We start from the raw sequence: 18,448 nt of genomic DNA, 5'->3' as shown, positions 1-18,448 counted from the left end.
GGTCTTCCATACGGGTCTTGCCATAGTGCGCCGGAAACACGTGACCGTCCTAATTGAATGAATGGCGACGTTTCCCTTTCCTATGGTACTTCGTATAAAGTGCACCGAGTGTGGGGGGAAAGAAGACGTTGACTGGACCGTTCCAAAAGTTGTCCAATTCATGGACGTCATTGTGAGTTACCTACCGTCTTACTAGTACTCGCTTGGTTTCTTTATAATTTATCACTTGTTCAGGGTGTATTGAACAGTCTTATGCCGGGGACTCTACCGACTGCGTTTGACTGTAAGGCAGACAGAGAAAGATGATGATGATGGTAATGAGTGGGAGTGGCATGTCTGATTGCAGATATGGACGAAGAGGGAGACAGAATTACAGTGAGGGGTGACGACGAGCTATTTGCCATGATAGACTACGTAAGTCGCATGCACGAAATAGGGAAACCAGTAGACTAATTTAGAGGAAAAAAACGAAATAGAGAATGAAATGTTAGAAATAGTTTAATATTAATTAATGAAGGAAGGAAATGAAAGAGAGAATGAAATGTTGATAAAATTGGAGTTAAACATCATTCAAAAGACGAGCAAGTCATTTGTGTTGCTCTAGCTTGTTTATATAAATAACCAGGATCACATCCTTCGTTACCAACTCGCTGGCACCATTACACTGACGTAATCTCCATTTATTTTGCTCCATCTTTTTGTATTAGAATTGTTATGTGCTCCTGCCTCTACCTGTACTTACAAATGATCACTTTTATCTGCAACATGAGTTAAGCGTGTTGTGGTTATATTTTGAATTGTAGGAATTATAGAATCTTGTATTCAGTTAGACAGCTAGATATTAAGACAATCTATAGCCACAGCAGTTTGAAATCATTTTGCTGCCTTTGTGTCGTTGTCATGCAATTTGAGATCTTTGGCATTGTATCAGTTGTCATACCAGGACAATGAGCAATCAGCTACATGGTTATATATATACCCTATATATTTGACATATCACATTACAACATTGTCTCACGTGCACAATGGTTGATCATGATTACAATCTTCAGCTAGGGAAAGAAAACTCAGATGAAGTTTCAGCCAGACTTAGATCAGTCAGTAGAAAGGGAGCTGGTGCCTGCTTGCAAGCAATCCCAACGGCAAACGAGCTTGCTCTAAAACCTGGCGAATTTTGCCTAGCAGCTTGTATATGTTTAGGGCTTCACTTCCCTTTTCAGGGAATGCAAGATAAATGCGATTGTGGGACACACCTTGACTCTTTTGTTTATATATATATATATATATATATATATATATATATATAACTCAGAGTGATTGGTTTGTCTCACATGGCTGTTAGTTGCAGAGCTGTTCGATCTACGTATTCGTCATATTGTCAACTATTCGGAACACATCTCTAGTGTTTTATTTGAACTACGTCATGTAATGATGTGAGAGAAATGAGATAACAATACTATAATTACATTTTTGTGGTTGGTGTTGCAGAGGTTAAAACTTTATTCAAAATTGTGTCATCTCTATTTCTATTTATTCATTTATTATTAATAATGTCTAATAATAAGTGGTTAGCGACAATGGCTGCCACTCCATGGTTTAGGGGTTCAAACTCCAGTGACGACAGTAAATTATGAAATTTGTCTGTCTTTCTTTCTCATGTTTCTCTAGCTTTATCCATGAGACTATGACTTGTTTCAGTCGTTGGGGAGTTTCTGTGGTCTGGCAAATGGTCCATTGACGATGACGTTCAGTGCTTCCTGGTGGTCATTGATATCCACTAGGTGTGCTTGTCTGAGTTTGTGGTCACTGTAATGCCTGCTATCTATATTAAATTGGCTAGTCATTGATTGCTGTGTTGACTACACAGAAACATGTACCCTGCTGGGCTCACCCACCGGGTTGGTGGGTGCCAGATGGGGTAAAGACCCCACTTGCCCATCATTGAGGGGCATAACGACACATAACAATAATTTTTAGGATTGCAGTTCATCTGTGTTTATGTCTTTGTGACTGTAATATGTTAATTTTGCAGTATTTCTTTCGATGTGGGGAAGACGGGCGGTCAATGCATCTAGAGATATTTCCCAAGGGTACGTCACCCACCATCACTCAATCCATAAATCCTCTCTCGTAGCAACTAACACATTTGGGTATTCCTTTATAGTGGCCAAAATGAAGAACATGTTTGGACTTACAGTTAGTGTCACTCCAAAACCACAGAAGGTTGCAAACAGTCGACTAAGTAAGGCAATGATTCTTGTAGGTTAATACGAGAGCTCCTATGAAGGAATCTGCTGCGGCTAGAGGGAGCGGGGGCAGCAGTGGAAGGTGTGAAACCATTTCATTCGTGATACCTGTTGACAAGATTGTACATACATACATACATACACTCGTTTAGTGACAGAAGGAAAACCAGTGATGATCTCCACGCGATCGTGACGTCAGGCCAGGTTTGTTGTGGGAAGAAAGGGCAATACGATGCTGTAGTCGTCGACTGTCTTAACATGTAGATCACACCCAACGAGTTACAGTATCTCGAATTGTTAGGCCATGGCAACGGTGGGACAGTGTACAGGTACATAATAGATAGACAGACAAATGAAAACAGACTACAGTTGTTTGCTTTTCCATTAGAGCCATACATCAGCCTTCAAAGACTATCATCGCTGTCAAGGTCATTCTCTCCTTTTTCACTCAATTTCTCTTGTTTGTTATGTGTTTGTGCTTGTTTATCTGTTACTGTGTTTGTTTTTTGTTTGTTGGTCGTTGTTGTGTTATGAGGTACACGTTGTCATGATTTCCAGGTTATTCCGGTGGACGTGACTGTTGAAGTCCAAAGGCAGATTATGTCTGAACTAGATGTATTACACCAGGTACTATATGCTCACAATGATACACCCAGTCACTCACGAAGTCGTTTCTGCTTTCCAGTGTCACTCACAATACATTATTGGATTCTATGGTGCTTTCTTTATTGAAAACAGGCACGTTGATCTTGTATAAATGCATAGTTATGTTTTAAAAGTAATGCCTTCTTATCTGCTTTATTTAGGATATCAATTTGTACTGAATTTATGGACGGTAATAGATGTTTTAGTACGATGTCGTGGTGTGTGTGTGTGTGTGTGTGTGTGTGTGTGTGTGTGTGTGTGTGGTCACACGCACGCTCGCTTGCTTGTATATCCGTGTGTCCTTGCAGGAGGTTCTCTAGATGCATACGGACCAATACCAGAGCCAGTACTCGGGAGGATAGTAGTCGCAGTGAGCAAGAACCGAGACACAATCAAGTCGTTGTAGTCCGCATGTCTGTTGCTGTAGGTCGTCAAAGGGTTGGAATACTTGTGGAGTCTAAAAATAATGCATCGAGGTCTCTACACAGTTAGTGTGTTCACAATGGATGGTCAATAACGTTTGACGTCTGTTTAGATGTGAAACCATCAAACGTCTTAGTGAACACAAAAGGACTGGTAAAACTATGCGACTTTGGTGTGAGTGTTCAGGTAGGATCTCTTCCGGTGACTAATCCTACCCTCACTGTAGTGTACCCTCTCTGTCTCTGTGTGCATTTTAGCTTGTAAACTCCATAGCAAAGACATTCGTTGGAACAAACGCCTACATGGCAGTGAGACTGATTGCTTTACAAGTTTAGACTGATTTGTAGTAATTTTTCGTGAAGCCTGAACGTATCCTTGGTGGTCAGTATGGTGTACACTCTGAAGTGTGGAGTCTTGGAGTCACCATTTTAGAGGTTTAAATAATTATTATTTTGATCACGTGATAAAATGGTAATATTTTGTATTGTTTTGTAAGATTGCTCTTGGCTACTTTCCGTTTCGTAAGGTCAGTGTGAATTGTGTTGTTCACGATGATGTGCGTGGCTCTCTCACGTTTCTGTGTGTAGTCTGGTTCGTCTCCTGAAGGAATGTTGGTAGGTATACATTTGACTGCATGATGCTCTGTCTGTTGGGACTTAGATTGTATCACACGTTTTAGGCAATCGATCTACTGCAGTGCATTGTCAGTGAGGTGAGAATGAGTCAGTGAGGTTAAACTGAGTTGTGAGTATGTAGGAGTCAGCAGTGTAAGTACATGTGCATGTACCCTTATGTAGAGAGATATAGAGTGTGTGTGTGTGTGTGTGTGTGTGTGTGTGTGTGTGTGTGTGTGTGTCCATGCGTGTGTGTGTGTCCATGCGTGTGTGTGTGTGTGTGTGTGTGTCTGTCTGTCTGTCTGTCTGTTTGTGTGTGTGTGTGTGTGTGTGTGTGTGTGAGTGTGTGTGTCTGTGTCTGTCTGTCTGTTTGTTTGTTTGTTTGTTTGTGTGTGTATAAGTGTGTGTGTGTGTGCGTGTATAAGTGTGTGCCTGTGTGTGTGTGTGTGTCTGTGTTTGTTTGTTTATTTGTTTGTTTGTGTCTCTGTGTGTGTGCTTCTGTCTATAAACCAAGTACATGATAGCCTCGTCCCCGGACTCACATGAGCCTGGCAGTGTCCAGTTCCTGTGTGACACTTTCAGCCTCTCGTGAGGCTGAAAGTGTCACACAGGAACCGGACACTCCATGAGGCAAAAGTGTCATACGGGAACCAGACACTGCCAGGCTCACATGAGTCCGTGGACGAGGCTAGCACATAAAGGGAAAATGGGTTGGACCCTTGAGGGAACTAGATCTTATTGTGTGATAAAAGTGTAGTAGTAATACATATTAGTACATTTTTTAACCTGATGTGCGCATACGCTAGGGTTATAGTAATACTTCTGTGGTTCTATAGACCATAGACCACCCACTAGACCAACCAGTAACCAGGAATGTAGGCTACCTCATGCGCTCATTGTTATCTCGGGTGTTAATTATATTGTTATCGCTATGAAGGTATAGATGTGGTCGTATCATTCAGAGTAGTGACCGCCATTTACATGATAGCTTGAAAACGTGCTGTGATACAATTTGATATCTACGACTGAATGACAGTTTATTTGGGATTCTATTGTAATGCGAATGGGTTGGCAATGTGTGCAAGTTTCCATTGTTAGTGACCAGTTGGTAGCCAATGGTGCAGTCTTGCAGAGTTTCTGAAAGGGGTAGGTCACTAGTTAAGGTATTGTTGGGGTACTGGCAATGTGATGTCACGAAACAAATTAGAAAAATCTATTGAATTAATTACGAATTACTGATAAAGAATTAACAAAACTTTGAAACACGATCACGTTACCAAGCTCTGCTACATGTACAGCACTAGTTTTATACAATGTTTTATACAATGCGACTCTGCGCATGCTCAAATACCTGGTAGATTTCGGTGCACTATACTTCCGGTTTCAAGGGGTACAATGGGCGCGCGCCTGTTGCTCCACCCTCTAGGTCCGCCACTCTGACTTCGTACATCCGGGAGAGGTGACGCATTTTTCAACAACAGCCCATGCTAAATCTCTTTGCTCGATAATGTTTGTTACCTCTTCTAGTGAAAGCGGTAGGTTCAAAGTCTAGGAGTAGACAGTTACAGTGGAAAAAGGCAGGAGGCGATATCGTGGCAGATATTTCTCTGCCAATTAATTAAGATAGGTACACCAGTTGGTCATTTGAGTCCATGAAAGCATTGATTCGTTCAGTGAGTGGTTGGTGCCAGTACACAGCAATTTAAATTACGGTGCCGTAGCCAAGAGGAGGCAGAGGAGGGCCTCTGATTTTTGGCACGTGTCACAAAAATCAAGGTGCGGTCTCTAGCAATCGACGATTGACGTAGATGCTCTGGTGTGTACTCGACTATGACAGAGCCGCCTAAGTCTAGGTATTAGTGGTTTTTCAAGTTCATTCGAATTTCACTCTCTTGCGAGCTCAAGTTGAACCCAATTTTTAGTAACTCGCTCTGGGCACAGCCCTAAAAATAGTGTAAAGAATGCATAGTACTTCGGCACGCAACAGACAGGTGGAAGTCCGAGGCTCTGGCATGACCAACATCCGGGGTCGCCTCCTTTATCTGGCTACAGGCATGAATTATGCATGAGAACGGTGCGTACAATGCAACGTCATGTCATGTATCTGTTGGTGATAGTAATGATGTAGTACCGCGTGCTTGTAACTGAGGGTTGATTGAATGATGGTTACTTATAACGTTAGTGTGTTATTCCACTAGGAACCACCTCAGCTACCTTCCGATGAATTTTCACCGGCGTGCGTCGATTTTCTCTGCCAGTGGTATCAATGCATCTATTTCTTTCAATGACGTAAATGTTCCGACTAACTGTTGTTCGCACAGCATGCAGAAAAGTACGCAGTCAAGACCCAGTCTCAACATGCTGATGGTAAGACATACAGTACATGCAGTCAATAATTATTGAGGATGACTGATTGTTCGTATTGGGTTTTGGATTGCTTTCCTCCTTTCGCAGCAACATCCGTTCTACGTTGCTTGCGACGACAATAACATCGCTGTGATAGCAACGTGGATATGTCGATCCTTGGAGGAGAACAGAGGACGGGTATCGTGCAGTACCGGCTCCCCGGCTTCTGCTCGCGTCTCTCAGACTTCAGCCAGTCGGCGGCTCTCCAATAGCATACGCTCGCTGTCTCCTCTTCGCGCTCCCGAGACTGTCGATAGGACAAACAGCCGTCGCGACGCTTGGGACGTCCGTACGCGAAGTTACTGCCCTTCTAGCATGGACGTCACGTAAACAATAGAGTAAGAGTATAGAGTACTAATTAGACCTCTAGAGTCATGTAAAATAGAGTAATCTAACTAACTGTCGTTTTCGAATGCTAAACCGTCAGTGGCGTGGCGTAGCCAGAGAGGGTGCCTAGGGTGCTGGAGTACCCCCGTGCCTTCTGTCTTGGATCGCTGGTAGAAATATCCGTCGACTCATTCACATCAGCTGACACTGACAGTCCGTACTCCGAGGCAGTTATGCACGCCTGCGTAGTAAGCCATGCTCCTTTGCGATTCCGCGAAGCATCCGTAATTTGTCAAGAAATCGATTGCAATGGCAGTATACAAATCTCTGATCAGGAAACGTCAGTCGAATATAAATATATATAAATGCAAATATGCAGCGATTACTGGTCTAGACTGCAAGTGACTTTCTTCGCATGCCAGCAACACTTTACGGGAAGCTAAAATTTATATAATATATCCTTTATGTTGAACACCCCTGGTTTGTACACCTGCCTTCGACACTGACCGTGTTATTACTAAAAACGGCCTGTTTGGCTTACTAAACCCTCTAACTCCCATGAATTCGGTCGCAACCCTCAGAGAGGGACCTCGTGCTAGCACATCGGCGCATGTCACAAATTGCAGGCGTCGTTTGCAGTCTGGAGGCGGGTCTGTGTCATTCATACCCACTTGACACTGCATTTAGTTAGAGTAAGGAGGCACAGTCAAACAGTCGATGTATGCGTGTACTATCGCCTCTATCGTCTTCCCCGATCTCTTTGCGATAAACGACAACGAGGCAAACAGTTGATTTTCGAAACCAGCTGGATTCGCGTGAACTGCGCTGAGGAATAGGTGCAGCTATGTGCCACTGCCACTACAATGTGTCAAACCATTCGAACACACATAATAAGAAAAATGCGTCGCGCGAGCCAATCAGTGTCCACAAGCTCACTTCTCAACTCCACCTCTTCTCACTTCGTCCCAGCAACCGTGAAGATCTGGTCCAGCAATGAATAGGGCAATCGGCGGAGATTTGTGCTCGACAGGTAGCGAGGGTGGAACCTTCATGAGCCCGAATCCACTCTCGAGACCGTTCGCAATGACGGGAAATTTTCCGGTCTCCGGATTGCCCGAGCACGGAACGAGGAACGGAAATGCAAATATGTGCGGCCTACCGGCTATCTCGGTATCCGAGTTTGCCTCTCCCATCACAACTACTCAGAGCAACGTCTGCTATTTCAACCCATCTGGAGCCACTCTAGCGTCGATTCGCACCAACTGGGAGGGCGGAGAGCTGATGTTCACGCCAAGAACTTCAACGCAGGCTCGAAATGGAATCGGTGACATGTCGTACCGCCCTGTGCTATCCCCCAGTCCGTTGCACCATCCTGGAATCCTCCGTCGAGCACCGTACCCCGGCACGTACCATCCGTACGAAGGTATGGAATAAGAGCGAACGCGAGCGGCTAGAGGTTTATGGATTATTGATTGTGCTCTTTCTAGCGGCGAGCATGGACATGCGCTATTCTGTCTCAACTGGTCATTTCAAGGTCCGGCGTCGACGTTCACGTACAGTCTTCTCTCAAGACCAGCTGACTGGTCTAGAAGAGGTGTTTGAACGTCAAAAGTACTTGACAGTGAGTGAGCGGATTGAATTATCACTGCACCTGGGGTTGACCGAGACGCAAGTGAAGACCTGGTTCCAAAATAGAAGAACCAAGTGGAAGAAACAGAAGAGCAAGTCGGACGACATGTCGCCGTCACCGGAACAGCAAGCAAATAAGGAACTTTCGTATGTCAAGGAGGAGGACGAAGTGCAACACGAGTCAGAACACGAGTTGACTTGTACAGCAGACTCACAAAGCCCAACGAAATCAGATAATCAATGCCTGTAGAGACTAACTCTAGCTACAATGAGTTTTTAAGGTTATGTCGTGATTACACGTTATGTATATTCGTGTTTCCCGTCAGAGTAATGGATTAAACAGCGGCAGTGCTGGTAGAACCGAGTCCACCCTGTTGCACCAATAGTTTGCGCAAGACGCACAATAGCGTCGTCCTCCGTAGGAAAGAACCGCCTTGTTATAGGTGGACGCTCGATTCCCATTCGCCTGTCCGTCGAGTCCTGCGTCTCCACTCTTGGCGACACTCAGCAGACAAACACCACACACCGAGTCAGTCGACTTAGAGGTTGATACTGTGAGGTCAGTAAAATCCAGTGACGCAGCTGAAGGCTAAAACATTAAGGTGTTCTAAGAACAAGCGGGTAGAGAACGGGCTGTGCTTACTTCCAGGTCGGTGTCTCGAAAAAACGAGCTGAGCACGTTCCATTTCGAGTTCAGATCGTCGAAGTGTACTTGCAGTCCTGGCAATTCGGGTGCTAGAGAAACAGTTGTGGACCTTAGATGATGGGCTATAGATTAGTGATTAGGAGGGGACTAACCGGTGGCTTGAATTCGACGAGCAACCCGATAAACTTCGATAACGGCTGCACACAAAATAAGGAGATCGATTGTTACTCAAGATGACAAAAACCATTGTGACTGAACGTTGTGTGACCGTTTCTTCTGTCTGTTTGTCTGTTTAACTAATGGCTTGTAACGTACAGGCACAGCTACTACACTCAAAACACAAACACACACACACACACACGCACGCGCGCACACACACACACACACACACACACACACACACACACACACACACACACACACACGCACGCGCGCACACAGACACACACACACACAGACACACACAAACAGACACACACACACACACACGCACACACACACACGCACGCACACACGCACACTACCAACTGTCACTCACCAGAGAAATACGTTTTGCCTTCCTTCGAGTCGAATACCTCGCTAAGCACCTGCTGACTAGGCATCTGCTTGAGAATATCGCAAGCCTTCTGGACGTCTTCAAAGCAGCACTTAACACATTTACTCCACGCCTGCTCATGCAGACTGGTCTCCTACGAAACCACAAACAACGTGAGCTGCACAACATGCACAGATTAACACATTACTCACAGTTTCTGCAGAATTAGTGAGATCGTATCGGCCTCCAAAAACAGCAGGCTGTGAATGGGCTATTGTCTGATCACCCATAGTCCTATTCACTGCCTGTACACGTGAAACATTCATGTTATGGCTTGATGGCAAATTATCAGTCAATTTTGTTTCGTTGTCTCCTGTGGTGGAAACGGATCCACCAATACTATGTGAAGTGACAGGCTTATTTGATACTCCAATGTCAGCTAATGATGTAAGGTCACTCCAGTTGCCGGACGTGAAGTTCATTTTTGACAGCGAAGATGTCGAAGACGTTGCTGAGAATGCAGCAGCACTCATGCTTGAAACGGCCGGCTCGAGTGACAAGAATCCAAGCTCTGGTTCTGTTGATGTCACGTTTGCTCCACTGAACTCTCCAAAACTATCATCTTCCATTGCGGGTTTTGACGTTAGCTCGGTGACAGGCTCAACAAGAGGGATGTCTCCTTTGAGCAAATCAGTCGCATGCAATTGCTCCTTTGCTGCTGGCTCTTCTACAATTAAGTCTCCGGTCACCACAACAAATGGACCCGGTGATTCGTCTCGTTGACTGTCCATTGCTAGAGCTAAGAGAGTCTTGTTGTGGCCGCTAAGGTCTGATGGTGGACTGCGTTTCGAGTCGGTGGCAGGAAGGCTGCCACTGTGACTATTGGTGTTGCTTGAAATTGACATTGATTGTGAGGTATTGGCCATTTGGAAGTCCGAGAAGTCACTGCTGTGATCCACTTGGCTCACCAGAGGCTCCTTCTGGTGTACAGATAATGGTTGTGTTTCGTTACTAGATTGGACGTCGCCAGTCGTATGCACCAGCTCAACTGTTCGAACAATAGCCTGGTTGGTGTTTGTGAAAGAGACTCGAGGAGTTTCCACTGAAGCCGTGGACTGGAAAGCCGAGAAGTCACCAAAATGTGTTGTATCCAGAGTCTGAGTTGGGCCATCCTTGATGATAGCATGGGCTGTTAATGGGGTAGGAGAAATTCCAATATCACTAGGTAAATGACCTTGAGACTGCGGCTGGGTGGATGGCGTGACAGCAAATGTAGCAGACTGAAAGTCAGCGAAGTCTCCACCAGTAGTCATGCTCGGGTGTGGTTGAGACATCGACATTACAGGAGCCGACTGGAAATCAGAGAAAGCACCAAAGTCTTGACCGACCGGCTGTTGCTCAACAGCGACATCATGTATGCCAACCACACCAGCCAACGAGCCACTACCGGCTGTCACATGAGGAGCACCAACTGCTTGTGAGTCTACCATCATATTAGCAGATGTAGCCGATGCCTCGTATCCTCCCAGCGGCAAATTTGAAACCGATGGGTTTGATACTTCAAGTGAGCGGAAGATGCTGTATTTGTCCGACGGATCCACGGGAAGTTGATCGGTGGAAACAGCAGGGATCAACGACTGCACTGTTACTGCTGCATCGTTAGGGTTAGGGTCATTAAGAGCACGAAATGCACCATACTGATCACCCACGTTAGTCTCGACGTCTGCATTTGGGTTCACATTGGCTACTTGCACTGGCAATACTTGGGCAGCCCCTTGTACATGAGTGCCAGCAGCCATGCTGGTTATCACTATTCAACACACAAGAATAAGGACACAGTTCATTGTGTATGAATGAAAGTGGAGCACCATTAGTGTTGGGGTTCTCAAATCCGCCCATAAGGTCTTGTTGGACCGGTGATGTACTCACTGGATCCTGTGAAGAGAGATGGTACTTACAAAATGGTAGAAGGAAACAATAGTTGGGTAGTGATAGCATCGTGATCAATTATAACAACTGCTGCGTGAGTTTTCCAACAAACAGAAATGAAAATGTATAGTGAACACAAAGGCACATAAATGTGTCAGATAATTGTATTTGTAAATACAAGATCTGCGATTAGTTGGTTGCCAATTCTATTAGGTTTGATTTACACACAGACAGACAGACAGACAGACAGACAGACAGACAGACACAGACACACACACACACACACACACACACACACACACACACACACACACACACACACACACACACACAGATAGACAGACAGCAGACTCTTGGTCTTGTTTAGTTGATTGTTAATTGTATTAGCTTTGATTTACAGACAGACAGACACACACACACGTGTGCACACACACAGATAGACAGACACACAGACAGACAAACAAACAAACACACACACACACACACACACACACACACACACACACACACACAGATAGACAGCAGACTCTTGCTCTTGTCTACTTGGTTGCTAATTGTATTAAAAGACAGACAGACAGACAGACAGAAAAACAAGGAACACAAGCACCAAAGATAAACCTTCACAGTCTACTCATACCAAACAACCTCAACTCACAGACTTCCTACCTGTCCCTTGTCTTCTGTGTCAACCAGTTGAATGCCATGCAACTGTGGCACAACTGGCTCAGCACAAGCTGCCAATACAGCCACCCTCAGATCCATACAGCCAGACTGAGCAAGCCCAACGAGTCCCAACGCAATGTACAACTCAATACGGTTCAACTTCCCCAGAGTCATCTTGTTTGCTGTGGCCCAGATCGCCTTCAACACAGTCCTAGAAAGACCCGACGACAACAAAATCGGAAACACAAAGTTTGTATCAACATGAATGCCCGTAGCATCCTTGCACTGGTCAAAAACCTGCTTATACAACGAAGGAACCAATGGAGAATTTGGCAAACACCACGAAGGAATTCGAGCTCCCGGCTGAGCGTGAGACGTCACCATGTTCGTATGCGGTTGTTGAGCTACAGATGGAGGAGGCATTTCTTGTGTAAGAGAAGCAGCAGGCTGAGGCACTGCAGACGAAAACGGTTGGAAATCATCTACCGGTTCGTGCACACGCTGCTGCGGAGCCTCGACTCTAAAGAGACTCGAAAAATCCTCGGACGTTTCACCCCAAGAACGAGCCTTGTTCGACTGTGCATACGTCTGGGTATACGGTTTCGCCTCGAACTTCGGAACGACGGGAGCGGAGAAATCCCTCCGACCTTGTGACTGATGATCCTTCATGCCGTCGAGTGAATCTTGCAACAAGTTGCTGTACGAGTGCAACTTTGGTTTTGTATTGCTCGCTGATGTCACCACTGGTGCTACGTTCGACTCCACTAGGGATGGGTTGGGATGACTGCCCACGTGTGCTACTACTACTCGTTGACCAACAACCGGAGACGCTTGTTTAAAATCAGTAAATTCTGAAATATTCGTTTTGGTCGTCGTTGGCGTCTGCTGGCGTTGTGTGCTCGGTGAGGAAGACGTGAGGCCGGTGAGAGCCTTTCCAAACATGTCATCCAGACTGGATTTGCCCGAGGTCTTGTCACGTGACCCCATGGCTTGGAGTCTCATCCTCTGCAGTTCAAAATCTCTCTGTTTCAATGCCTCCTGCTGTCGATGTCGTTCCTCTTCTTCTAGTTTTCTCTTCTGTTCTAGCATCGCCTGTTGTTGTTGCTGCATGTGCTGTTGTTGTTGCTGCATGTGGTGTTGTTGTTGCATGTGGTGGTGTTGTTGTTGCTGCATGTGGTGTTGTTGTTGCATGGCGTACTGTTGGTACTGCTGAGGAGTCAATCCACCTGGATGACTGTGCCCGTGTGAAAAGCCCGGATGTCCATATTGGGAATAGCCTTGAAAGTGTTGAAAACGTTGCTGTTGTTGCGGAACATGACCAGGAACGTTCATGTCATTACCTTTAAACGCAACCATAAGCGACACACAACACCGCATCTACTCAGTTCGTTTACTCACTCACCTGGCGGCTGCCCTTGCCCTTGACTCATTCCGAAACCATACCTAAACAATAGTTTTAAAACATACGCGTTCGTTACCAACTTCGTCGAGATGCTAACCCAAAATTCTGAGCCATTTTTGTCGAGAGATCGTTTGCGCATGCGTATGCCACGTGTCCAAGATGGAGTTTTTTTCGAAGGGAATCAACGCGGTTTTGGGAGGGTCTGGCGACACGGCTCAACCGACAGGCGTGGAGACGGTAAGAGTGCACTCTGATCGCCCATCACCACGACCGGGCGTCGCGTCGTCGCGTCGCAATTTCGTTTTTTGTGCGCAGATCGAACGACTGTGCGATCGTCTGCAGTCTGCAACGCTGCTGGACGATAGGAGAGACGCAGTCCGCGCTCTGAGATCTCTATCGAAGGTATTGAGTGGCATGATGTGTGCCTGCGTGAGTGTAGAGCTGCTAGTAGTTGCATGGCGTTCAAACTGCGTAATATGCTTGCATAGCATGCGTACGCACGCTAGCTGCATTGCATGTATATGGCAAAAGATACACGAAGACTTGCAATACAAAAGGCTAGTCTCGCGTAGCCAGACCCTACCGCCGCGTCGTACGTGTAGCGACATTAGGATCTGGATACGCGAGGCTATGCAATATATATATATATATATATATATATATATATATATATATATATATATATATATATATATATCTGCAAATAGTCAGTGTAGCGACATTAGGGTCTGGATACGCGAGGCTGTGCAATAATCAGAGTCTCTTTATACGGCTCTGTATATAAGACATTGAAACTTTTTTTGTTAATTAGTACACAATGGAGAGAGCACGTTTTGCTGACTTATCCTTTTACAGAAATTCTAAATGTTGTATGCTTCAGGAGCTAATCTAAAATTTTTATGAATATTTTTAAAGTTTTAAAAATTATGAAATGACCATATGAAATTATGTGATTTATTTAATTAAATAAATTAAAAACTTTTTGTGTGTCAACTTCAAAACTCTGGTACCATCACTGAAAACCCTTTGATCTTCCTCCATACTGTTGTCATGATGTGGATAGTTGTAATTGTAGGTGCTGTTGTCTTTTTAATATTAATTAAATGAATTGGTTTGCTGTATGTGTCTGTTTATGTGTCGGTCTCCGACTAACTGTTTGTCTGGGTGTTTTCTGTTTGTGGTATGAACGTATGTATGTATGCTTGTCTGTCCTTTGGATTGTCTATATTGACAATTTGAATTTGTCTGTATGTCTATTAGTCTGTCTCTTGTCAACCGTTTGTTTGTTGTTTGTCAAACTGTTTTTCTATCTTGGTACTACTGCTTACTACCTCACCTTATGGATGGTGACAATCTGGGCGGTGGCAATCTATCGTTGTACGCCACTTCTGCGAAGAAGACGCACCTTCCATGACACATGGACGGATGGACGCACGCACACAAAAGCGGCCCAGTGAGCCAGTGCATCTTGCACTCTGTGAATTAGAGGATGGTGTACGTGGCTGGCGAGCGCACGTCACATCCGCATACTCGGTTAATTGATTGAACAAACAAACTCTGGCTCGTCTCATTTCAGAACACCAAAGTCTCGTTTCTGGCTTTAATCCGACTTGACCGTTCGTCTTGGACGGCCGAACTCGACCAGGCCGCCGCGTTTTGCAACAATCGGCGTATTACAGACATTCATCCAGACAGACGGAAGCATGGGTTGGCGTATTATAGTATAGGGTGTGTGTGTGTGTGTGTGTGTGTGTGTGTGTGTGTGTGTACTAATTAAATTGTCAGCTCTAGTTGCATTACTTGATGTACATGCTTTGGGTAGAAATTTAAACTGGAAGTTGGAACACGCGCAATGGACATGTTGCTAGGCGTTCTAGAGAGAGACAAGTGAAACACAGACTGTCGATCGCGGCTTGGCTATGATATCTCTCACTTGTTCTTGTGTAGGGCTGACGTCGAGATGACAGAACTGGCATTGGAAACGTTGTGTATTATAGTGACTCAAGACGTTGGTATGTTATATGGGTACTGTACTTGGTGACAAGTCGTGTTGACTGTGTGTTCTAGGTGAAAATGGAGAAAAACCGGAAAACGATCTCGGCCTTCAGTTTACCGAGATATTACTCAAGAAACAGTCAAACGTGTCATTGCTACTTGGTTTTGTTGAGGTATGGTACCGTCTGGTTGCTACATTGTTGTCTTCCAGTAGCATTGCAAGGTAAAGGCATTGCAGGAAAGCTGATGGAAAGACAGATGCATCGGTTTTCTGTCTGTCTGTCCGTCTGTCTGCTGTCCGTCTGTTTGTTTGTCCGTCTGTTTGTTTGTCTGTCTGTCTGTCTGCTGTTCGTCTGTTTGTTTGTCCATCTGTCTGTCTGTCTGTCCGTCTGTTTGTCTGTCTGTCTGTCTGTTTGTCTGTCTGTCTGTCTGATGAGAAACTATGAATCAACAAATAGTGGCCTAACTACAGACAAGTGAGTGGAGACAGTGTTACCCTACTGTTAGCCATTCATGCATTGAAGTTGTTTGTGGTTTCCATTGGTGTGTATCGCTTTCTTTGTGCCAATTTACCTCTCTTATGGCAACACCGACTCCTCCCACCCAATAAGACTTATGTTGAAGCAAATTGTTGTTTATTGTGATATACACCGGAAATGGGAAAATATGTGCTAAGATGGCCATTGTGACAGTCTGGACATGTGGCTGTCGACATTGTTATGTTTCCTCTTTCCATTGGCAACCACTAGATTGTCTTACTTTCATGGTTCAGACTATTATGCGATGCTGTTGCTGTTTTTGGAAGACACAATTAAACGTTGTTTGTTTTTTCTTTTTGTATGTCCATCAGTTGATTGTATTGTACCGTCTGTAGTTCTTATACACAACTCGTAGATCTACCGTGTCTATGGCCTGTTTCATAGTCTCGCGTAGTCATCCCTCCCCCTTTCGACATCCAGATGGTGGGGAAGGGTCTGGTACAGTTGCTCTGATGTTGTCGTGTTGCTGCTTCATTGATAAACGGTGAATACTGCGGTGAGCGAAGTGGTTGTTTGTAATAGTCAGGTGACTTTGGATGGTTACTGATGGCAATACTGTGGTATTCCAGAGCTCATCATGTCTTGTTTTCGGTCCAGTTCTCTGTATGAACGTCACATTTCAGTCGGCTTTCACCAAACTGGTAAGCGTTTTGTCAAAAGGAAGCACCACCAGACCGGAAAGATCCTATCGTTCTCATTCTAACCGGCCATAGTCAGCCCCCTTGGTTAAGGGTGACATTCTTACAGAGAGCTGGACCGAAAACAGCGCATTATGAGCTCTGGAATACACAACGTTCCCATCAGTATTTATCCAAGGTCACCTGACTATTACAAACGACAACTTAGCTCACCGCAGTATTCACTGTTTATCTACCAGACCCTCCCTGCCGTTCGGATGCTGAAAAGGGGAGGGGATGGTTACGCGTAACTACTGTTGTCATGTTTATAGGAGATTGATTTTCATGTGAAATGGCCAGCTGTTAAAGTGTTGAAAATTCTTGCCAGCAACAAATGGTTTGTGTTTTGAGACATGCAGCGGGTGCTGAGACTGTAGTATTGTATTGATCTGATGGTTTAGTACGCAGATGCAAGAACATGTTCTTGGTTGTCCAATGGGTATGTAGTATTGTGTTTTGTATTAATTTTTTGTTAGTGATTGATGTCGTTGGCTGATTGTAGGAATTTCCAGATTGATGGACCTTCTTTCAGACAGAAGAGAGATAATTAGAAATGAGGTGATCAGGTGGTTGACATGAGTGAAGGTTAGTGTGTTTGACGTCAGATGGTTTGATCTGTTTGTAGAGTGTGCTGGTGCTGCTCAGTTTGACTAAGGGCAATGCTCAGATTCAGGTGAGATCAGAGTTGTTTATTTGTGTTGGCATCTCGAATAGATTTGTACGAATTTGCCAATGCATGATTAACATATTAAGTGTTGTGGTGGTTGTGTGTGTGTGTGTGTGTGTGTGTGTGTGTGTGTGTGTGTGTGTGTGTGTGTGTGTGTGTGTGTGTGTGTGTGTGTGTGTGTACTGGGCATGTTAGTGTATATACATTCAAATTGTCTTGGGTAGAAAATCGTTGCATTTGAGAATGCATTTGATCGTCTTTTGGATATAATCATGGAGGAAGGACTGACCGACGGAGGTACACATCTAAACCACACTTTACATAAAGAACTAGTTTTATCAACTATATTTTAATATCTTTGTAGGTATTGTTGTAGAAGACTGCATTCTTCTCATACAAAGTCTCCTGAAGTCAAACAACTTGAATCAGAACTTTTTTCGTGAAGCAAGGTTATCACATCGATAAACCATAACAAACTTATTAATCGCAGCAATAAGCCAACAGTAAATGATCAATTAACTAAACCTTATACATTTGAATTGCTAAGTTATCAGGCATCTGTGATGGTATGTGACATTGAAAGTCACGATTTTGCATGCACTGTTCCTTTGTGCCTACCGTATTTCCTCAAATAGTGCCCCATGGAGCACTATTTTTATAGTCATGAAACATGGGGCATTATTTGAGCATGGGGTGCAATTTGAGCTTGGGCCATTATTTTGCAAGCACAGAGACTGTTGCATTGTTCGTATGCATACCATCACACGACACAAACAAACTACCTAATCTAATTGTACAGCAGGGGTGTAGCGTGGCATGGGCTAGACCGGTCTATAGCCCCATCATGTGTAGGCGTGTTCATAAAAATTGTGGACTGTAAATACGTGTGAGGACCAAAGCTGTATATAGTATATACACCACTTTTTTCAGTCTGGATCTGTCACTGATTCTACCGTATCAGTCAATTAGAAGCCAATAAAAGTGGGCGTGTCCTGTATCATTGTGAAGTTTATCCCCCATTTCTAGAAGTCACACACCTCTGCTTACAGTTACCCCCCTGGCTACTTTCCCTTTCACTTGATATTCCTGGTCTGTTGCGTACGTT

General features: G+C 44.6%; 4 protein-coding genes across 4 annotated transcripts in view; 3 read left to right on the top strand and 1 right to left on the bottom strand.

The window, feature by feature from the left end:
- The first annotated feature begins 40 nt into the window (after positions 1–40).
- Positions 41–6,733, top strand: LOC134191922 (dual specificity mitogen-activated protein kinase kinase 5-like). The gene is made up of 23 exons (XM_062660566.1): positions 41–172; positions 235–283; positions 347–414; positions 2,033–2,090; positions 2,165–2,196; positions 2,264–2,328; positions 2,399–2,450; positions 2,511–2,575; positions 2,635–2,674; positions 2,805–2,873; positions 2,932–2,984; positions 3,053–3,081; positions 3,200–3,261; positions 3,319–3,367; positions 3,427–3,500; positions 3,572–3,622; positions 3,677–3,748; positions 3,811–3,840; positions 3,902–3,928; positions 3,994–4,026; positions 6,127–6,188; positions 6,250–6,295; positions 6,383–6,733. Exons 1-23 carry the CDS (start codon positions 62–64, stop codon positions 6,662–6,664), a joined length of 1,479 nt encoding a protein of 492 aa, XP_062516550.1. The 5' UTR covers positions 41–61; the 3' UTR covers positions 6,665–6,733.
- A 497-nt stretch (positions 6,734–7,230) lies between these two features.
- On the top strand, positions 7,231–8,540 carry LOC134192010 (brain-specific homeobox protein homolog). Its single transcript, XM_062660678.1, has 2 exons — positions 7,231–8,084; positions 8,149–8,540. The coding sequence occupies exons 1-2, from the start codon at positions 7,655–7,657 to the stop codon at positions 8,538–8,540; spliced, it is 822 nt and encodes a 273-aa protein (XP_062516662.1). The 5' UTR covers positions 7,231–7,654.
- Positions 8,502–13,583, bottom strand: LOC134192009 (synergin gamma-like). The gene is made up of 9 exons (XM_062660677.1): positions 13,563–13,583; positions 13,466–13,506; positions 12,067–13,403; positions 11,340–11,406; positions 9,684–11,281; positions 9,475–9,625; positions 9,089–9,133; positions 8,934–9,025; positions 8,502–8,879 (listed from the first exon to the last, which is right to left on the bottom strand). Exons 1-9 carry the CDS (start codon positions 13,577–13,579, stop codon positions 8,613–8,615), a joined length of 3,615 nt encoding a protein of 1,204 aa, XP_062516661.1. The 5' UTR covers positions 13,580–13,583; the 3' UTR covers positions 8,502–8,612.
- A 33-nt stretch (positions 13,584–13,616) lies between these two features.
- The window catches only part of LOC134192050 (general vesicular transport factor p115-like), a 13,681-nt gene continuing 8,849 nt past the window's right edge, over positions 13,617–18,448 (top strand). The window contains exons 1-11 of the mRNA XM_062660724.1: positions 13,617–13,702; positions 13,781–13,867; positions 15,288–15,352; positions 15,413–15,477; positions 15,533–15,633; positions 16,949–17,013; positions 17,078–17,115; positions 17,179–17,234; positions 17,302–17,349; positions 17,568–17,640; positions 17,708–17,792. Coding sequence (XP_062516708.1) covers positions 13,625–13,702; positions 13,781–13,867; positions 15,288–15,352; positions 15,413–15,477; positions 15,533–15,633; positions 16,949–17,013; positions 17,078–17,115; positions 17,179–17,234; positions 17,302–17,349; positions 17,568–17,640; positions 17,708–17,792 — 761 coding nt within the window. The 5' untranslated portion in view covers positions 13,617–13,624. The remainder of the gene's footprint in view (positions 13,703–13,780; positions 13,868–15,287; positions 15,353–15,412; positions 15,478–15,532; positions 15,634–16,948; positions 17,014–17,077; positions 17,116–17,178; positions 17,235–17,301; positions 17,350–17,567; positions 17,641–17,707; positions 17,793–18,448) is intronic.

Source organism: Corticium candelabrum, chromosome 16 (genome assembly GCF_963422355.1).
Source record: "Corticium candelabrum chromosome 16, ooCorCand1.1, whole genome shotgun sequence".
NCBI lineage: Eukaryota > Metazoa > Porifera > Homoscleromorpha > Homosclerophorida > Plakinidae > Corticium > Corticium candelabrum.
The sequence above is the reverse complement of the archived record's forward strand: the minus strand, read 5'-3'. Positions and strand labels throughout refer to the sequence as shown.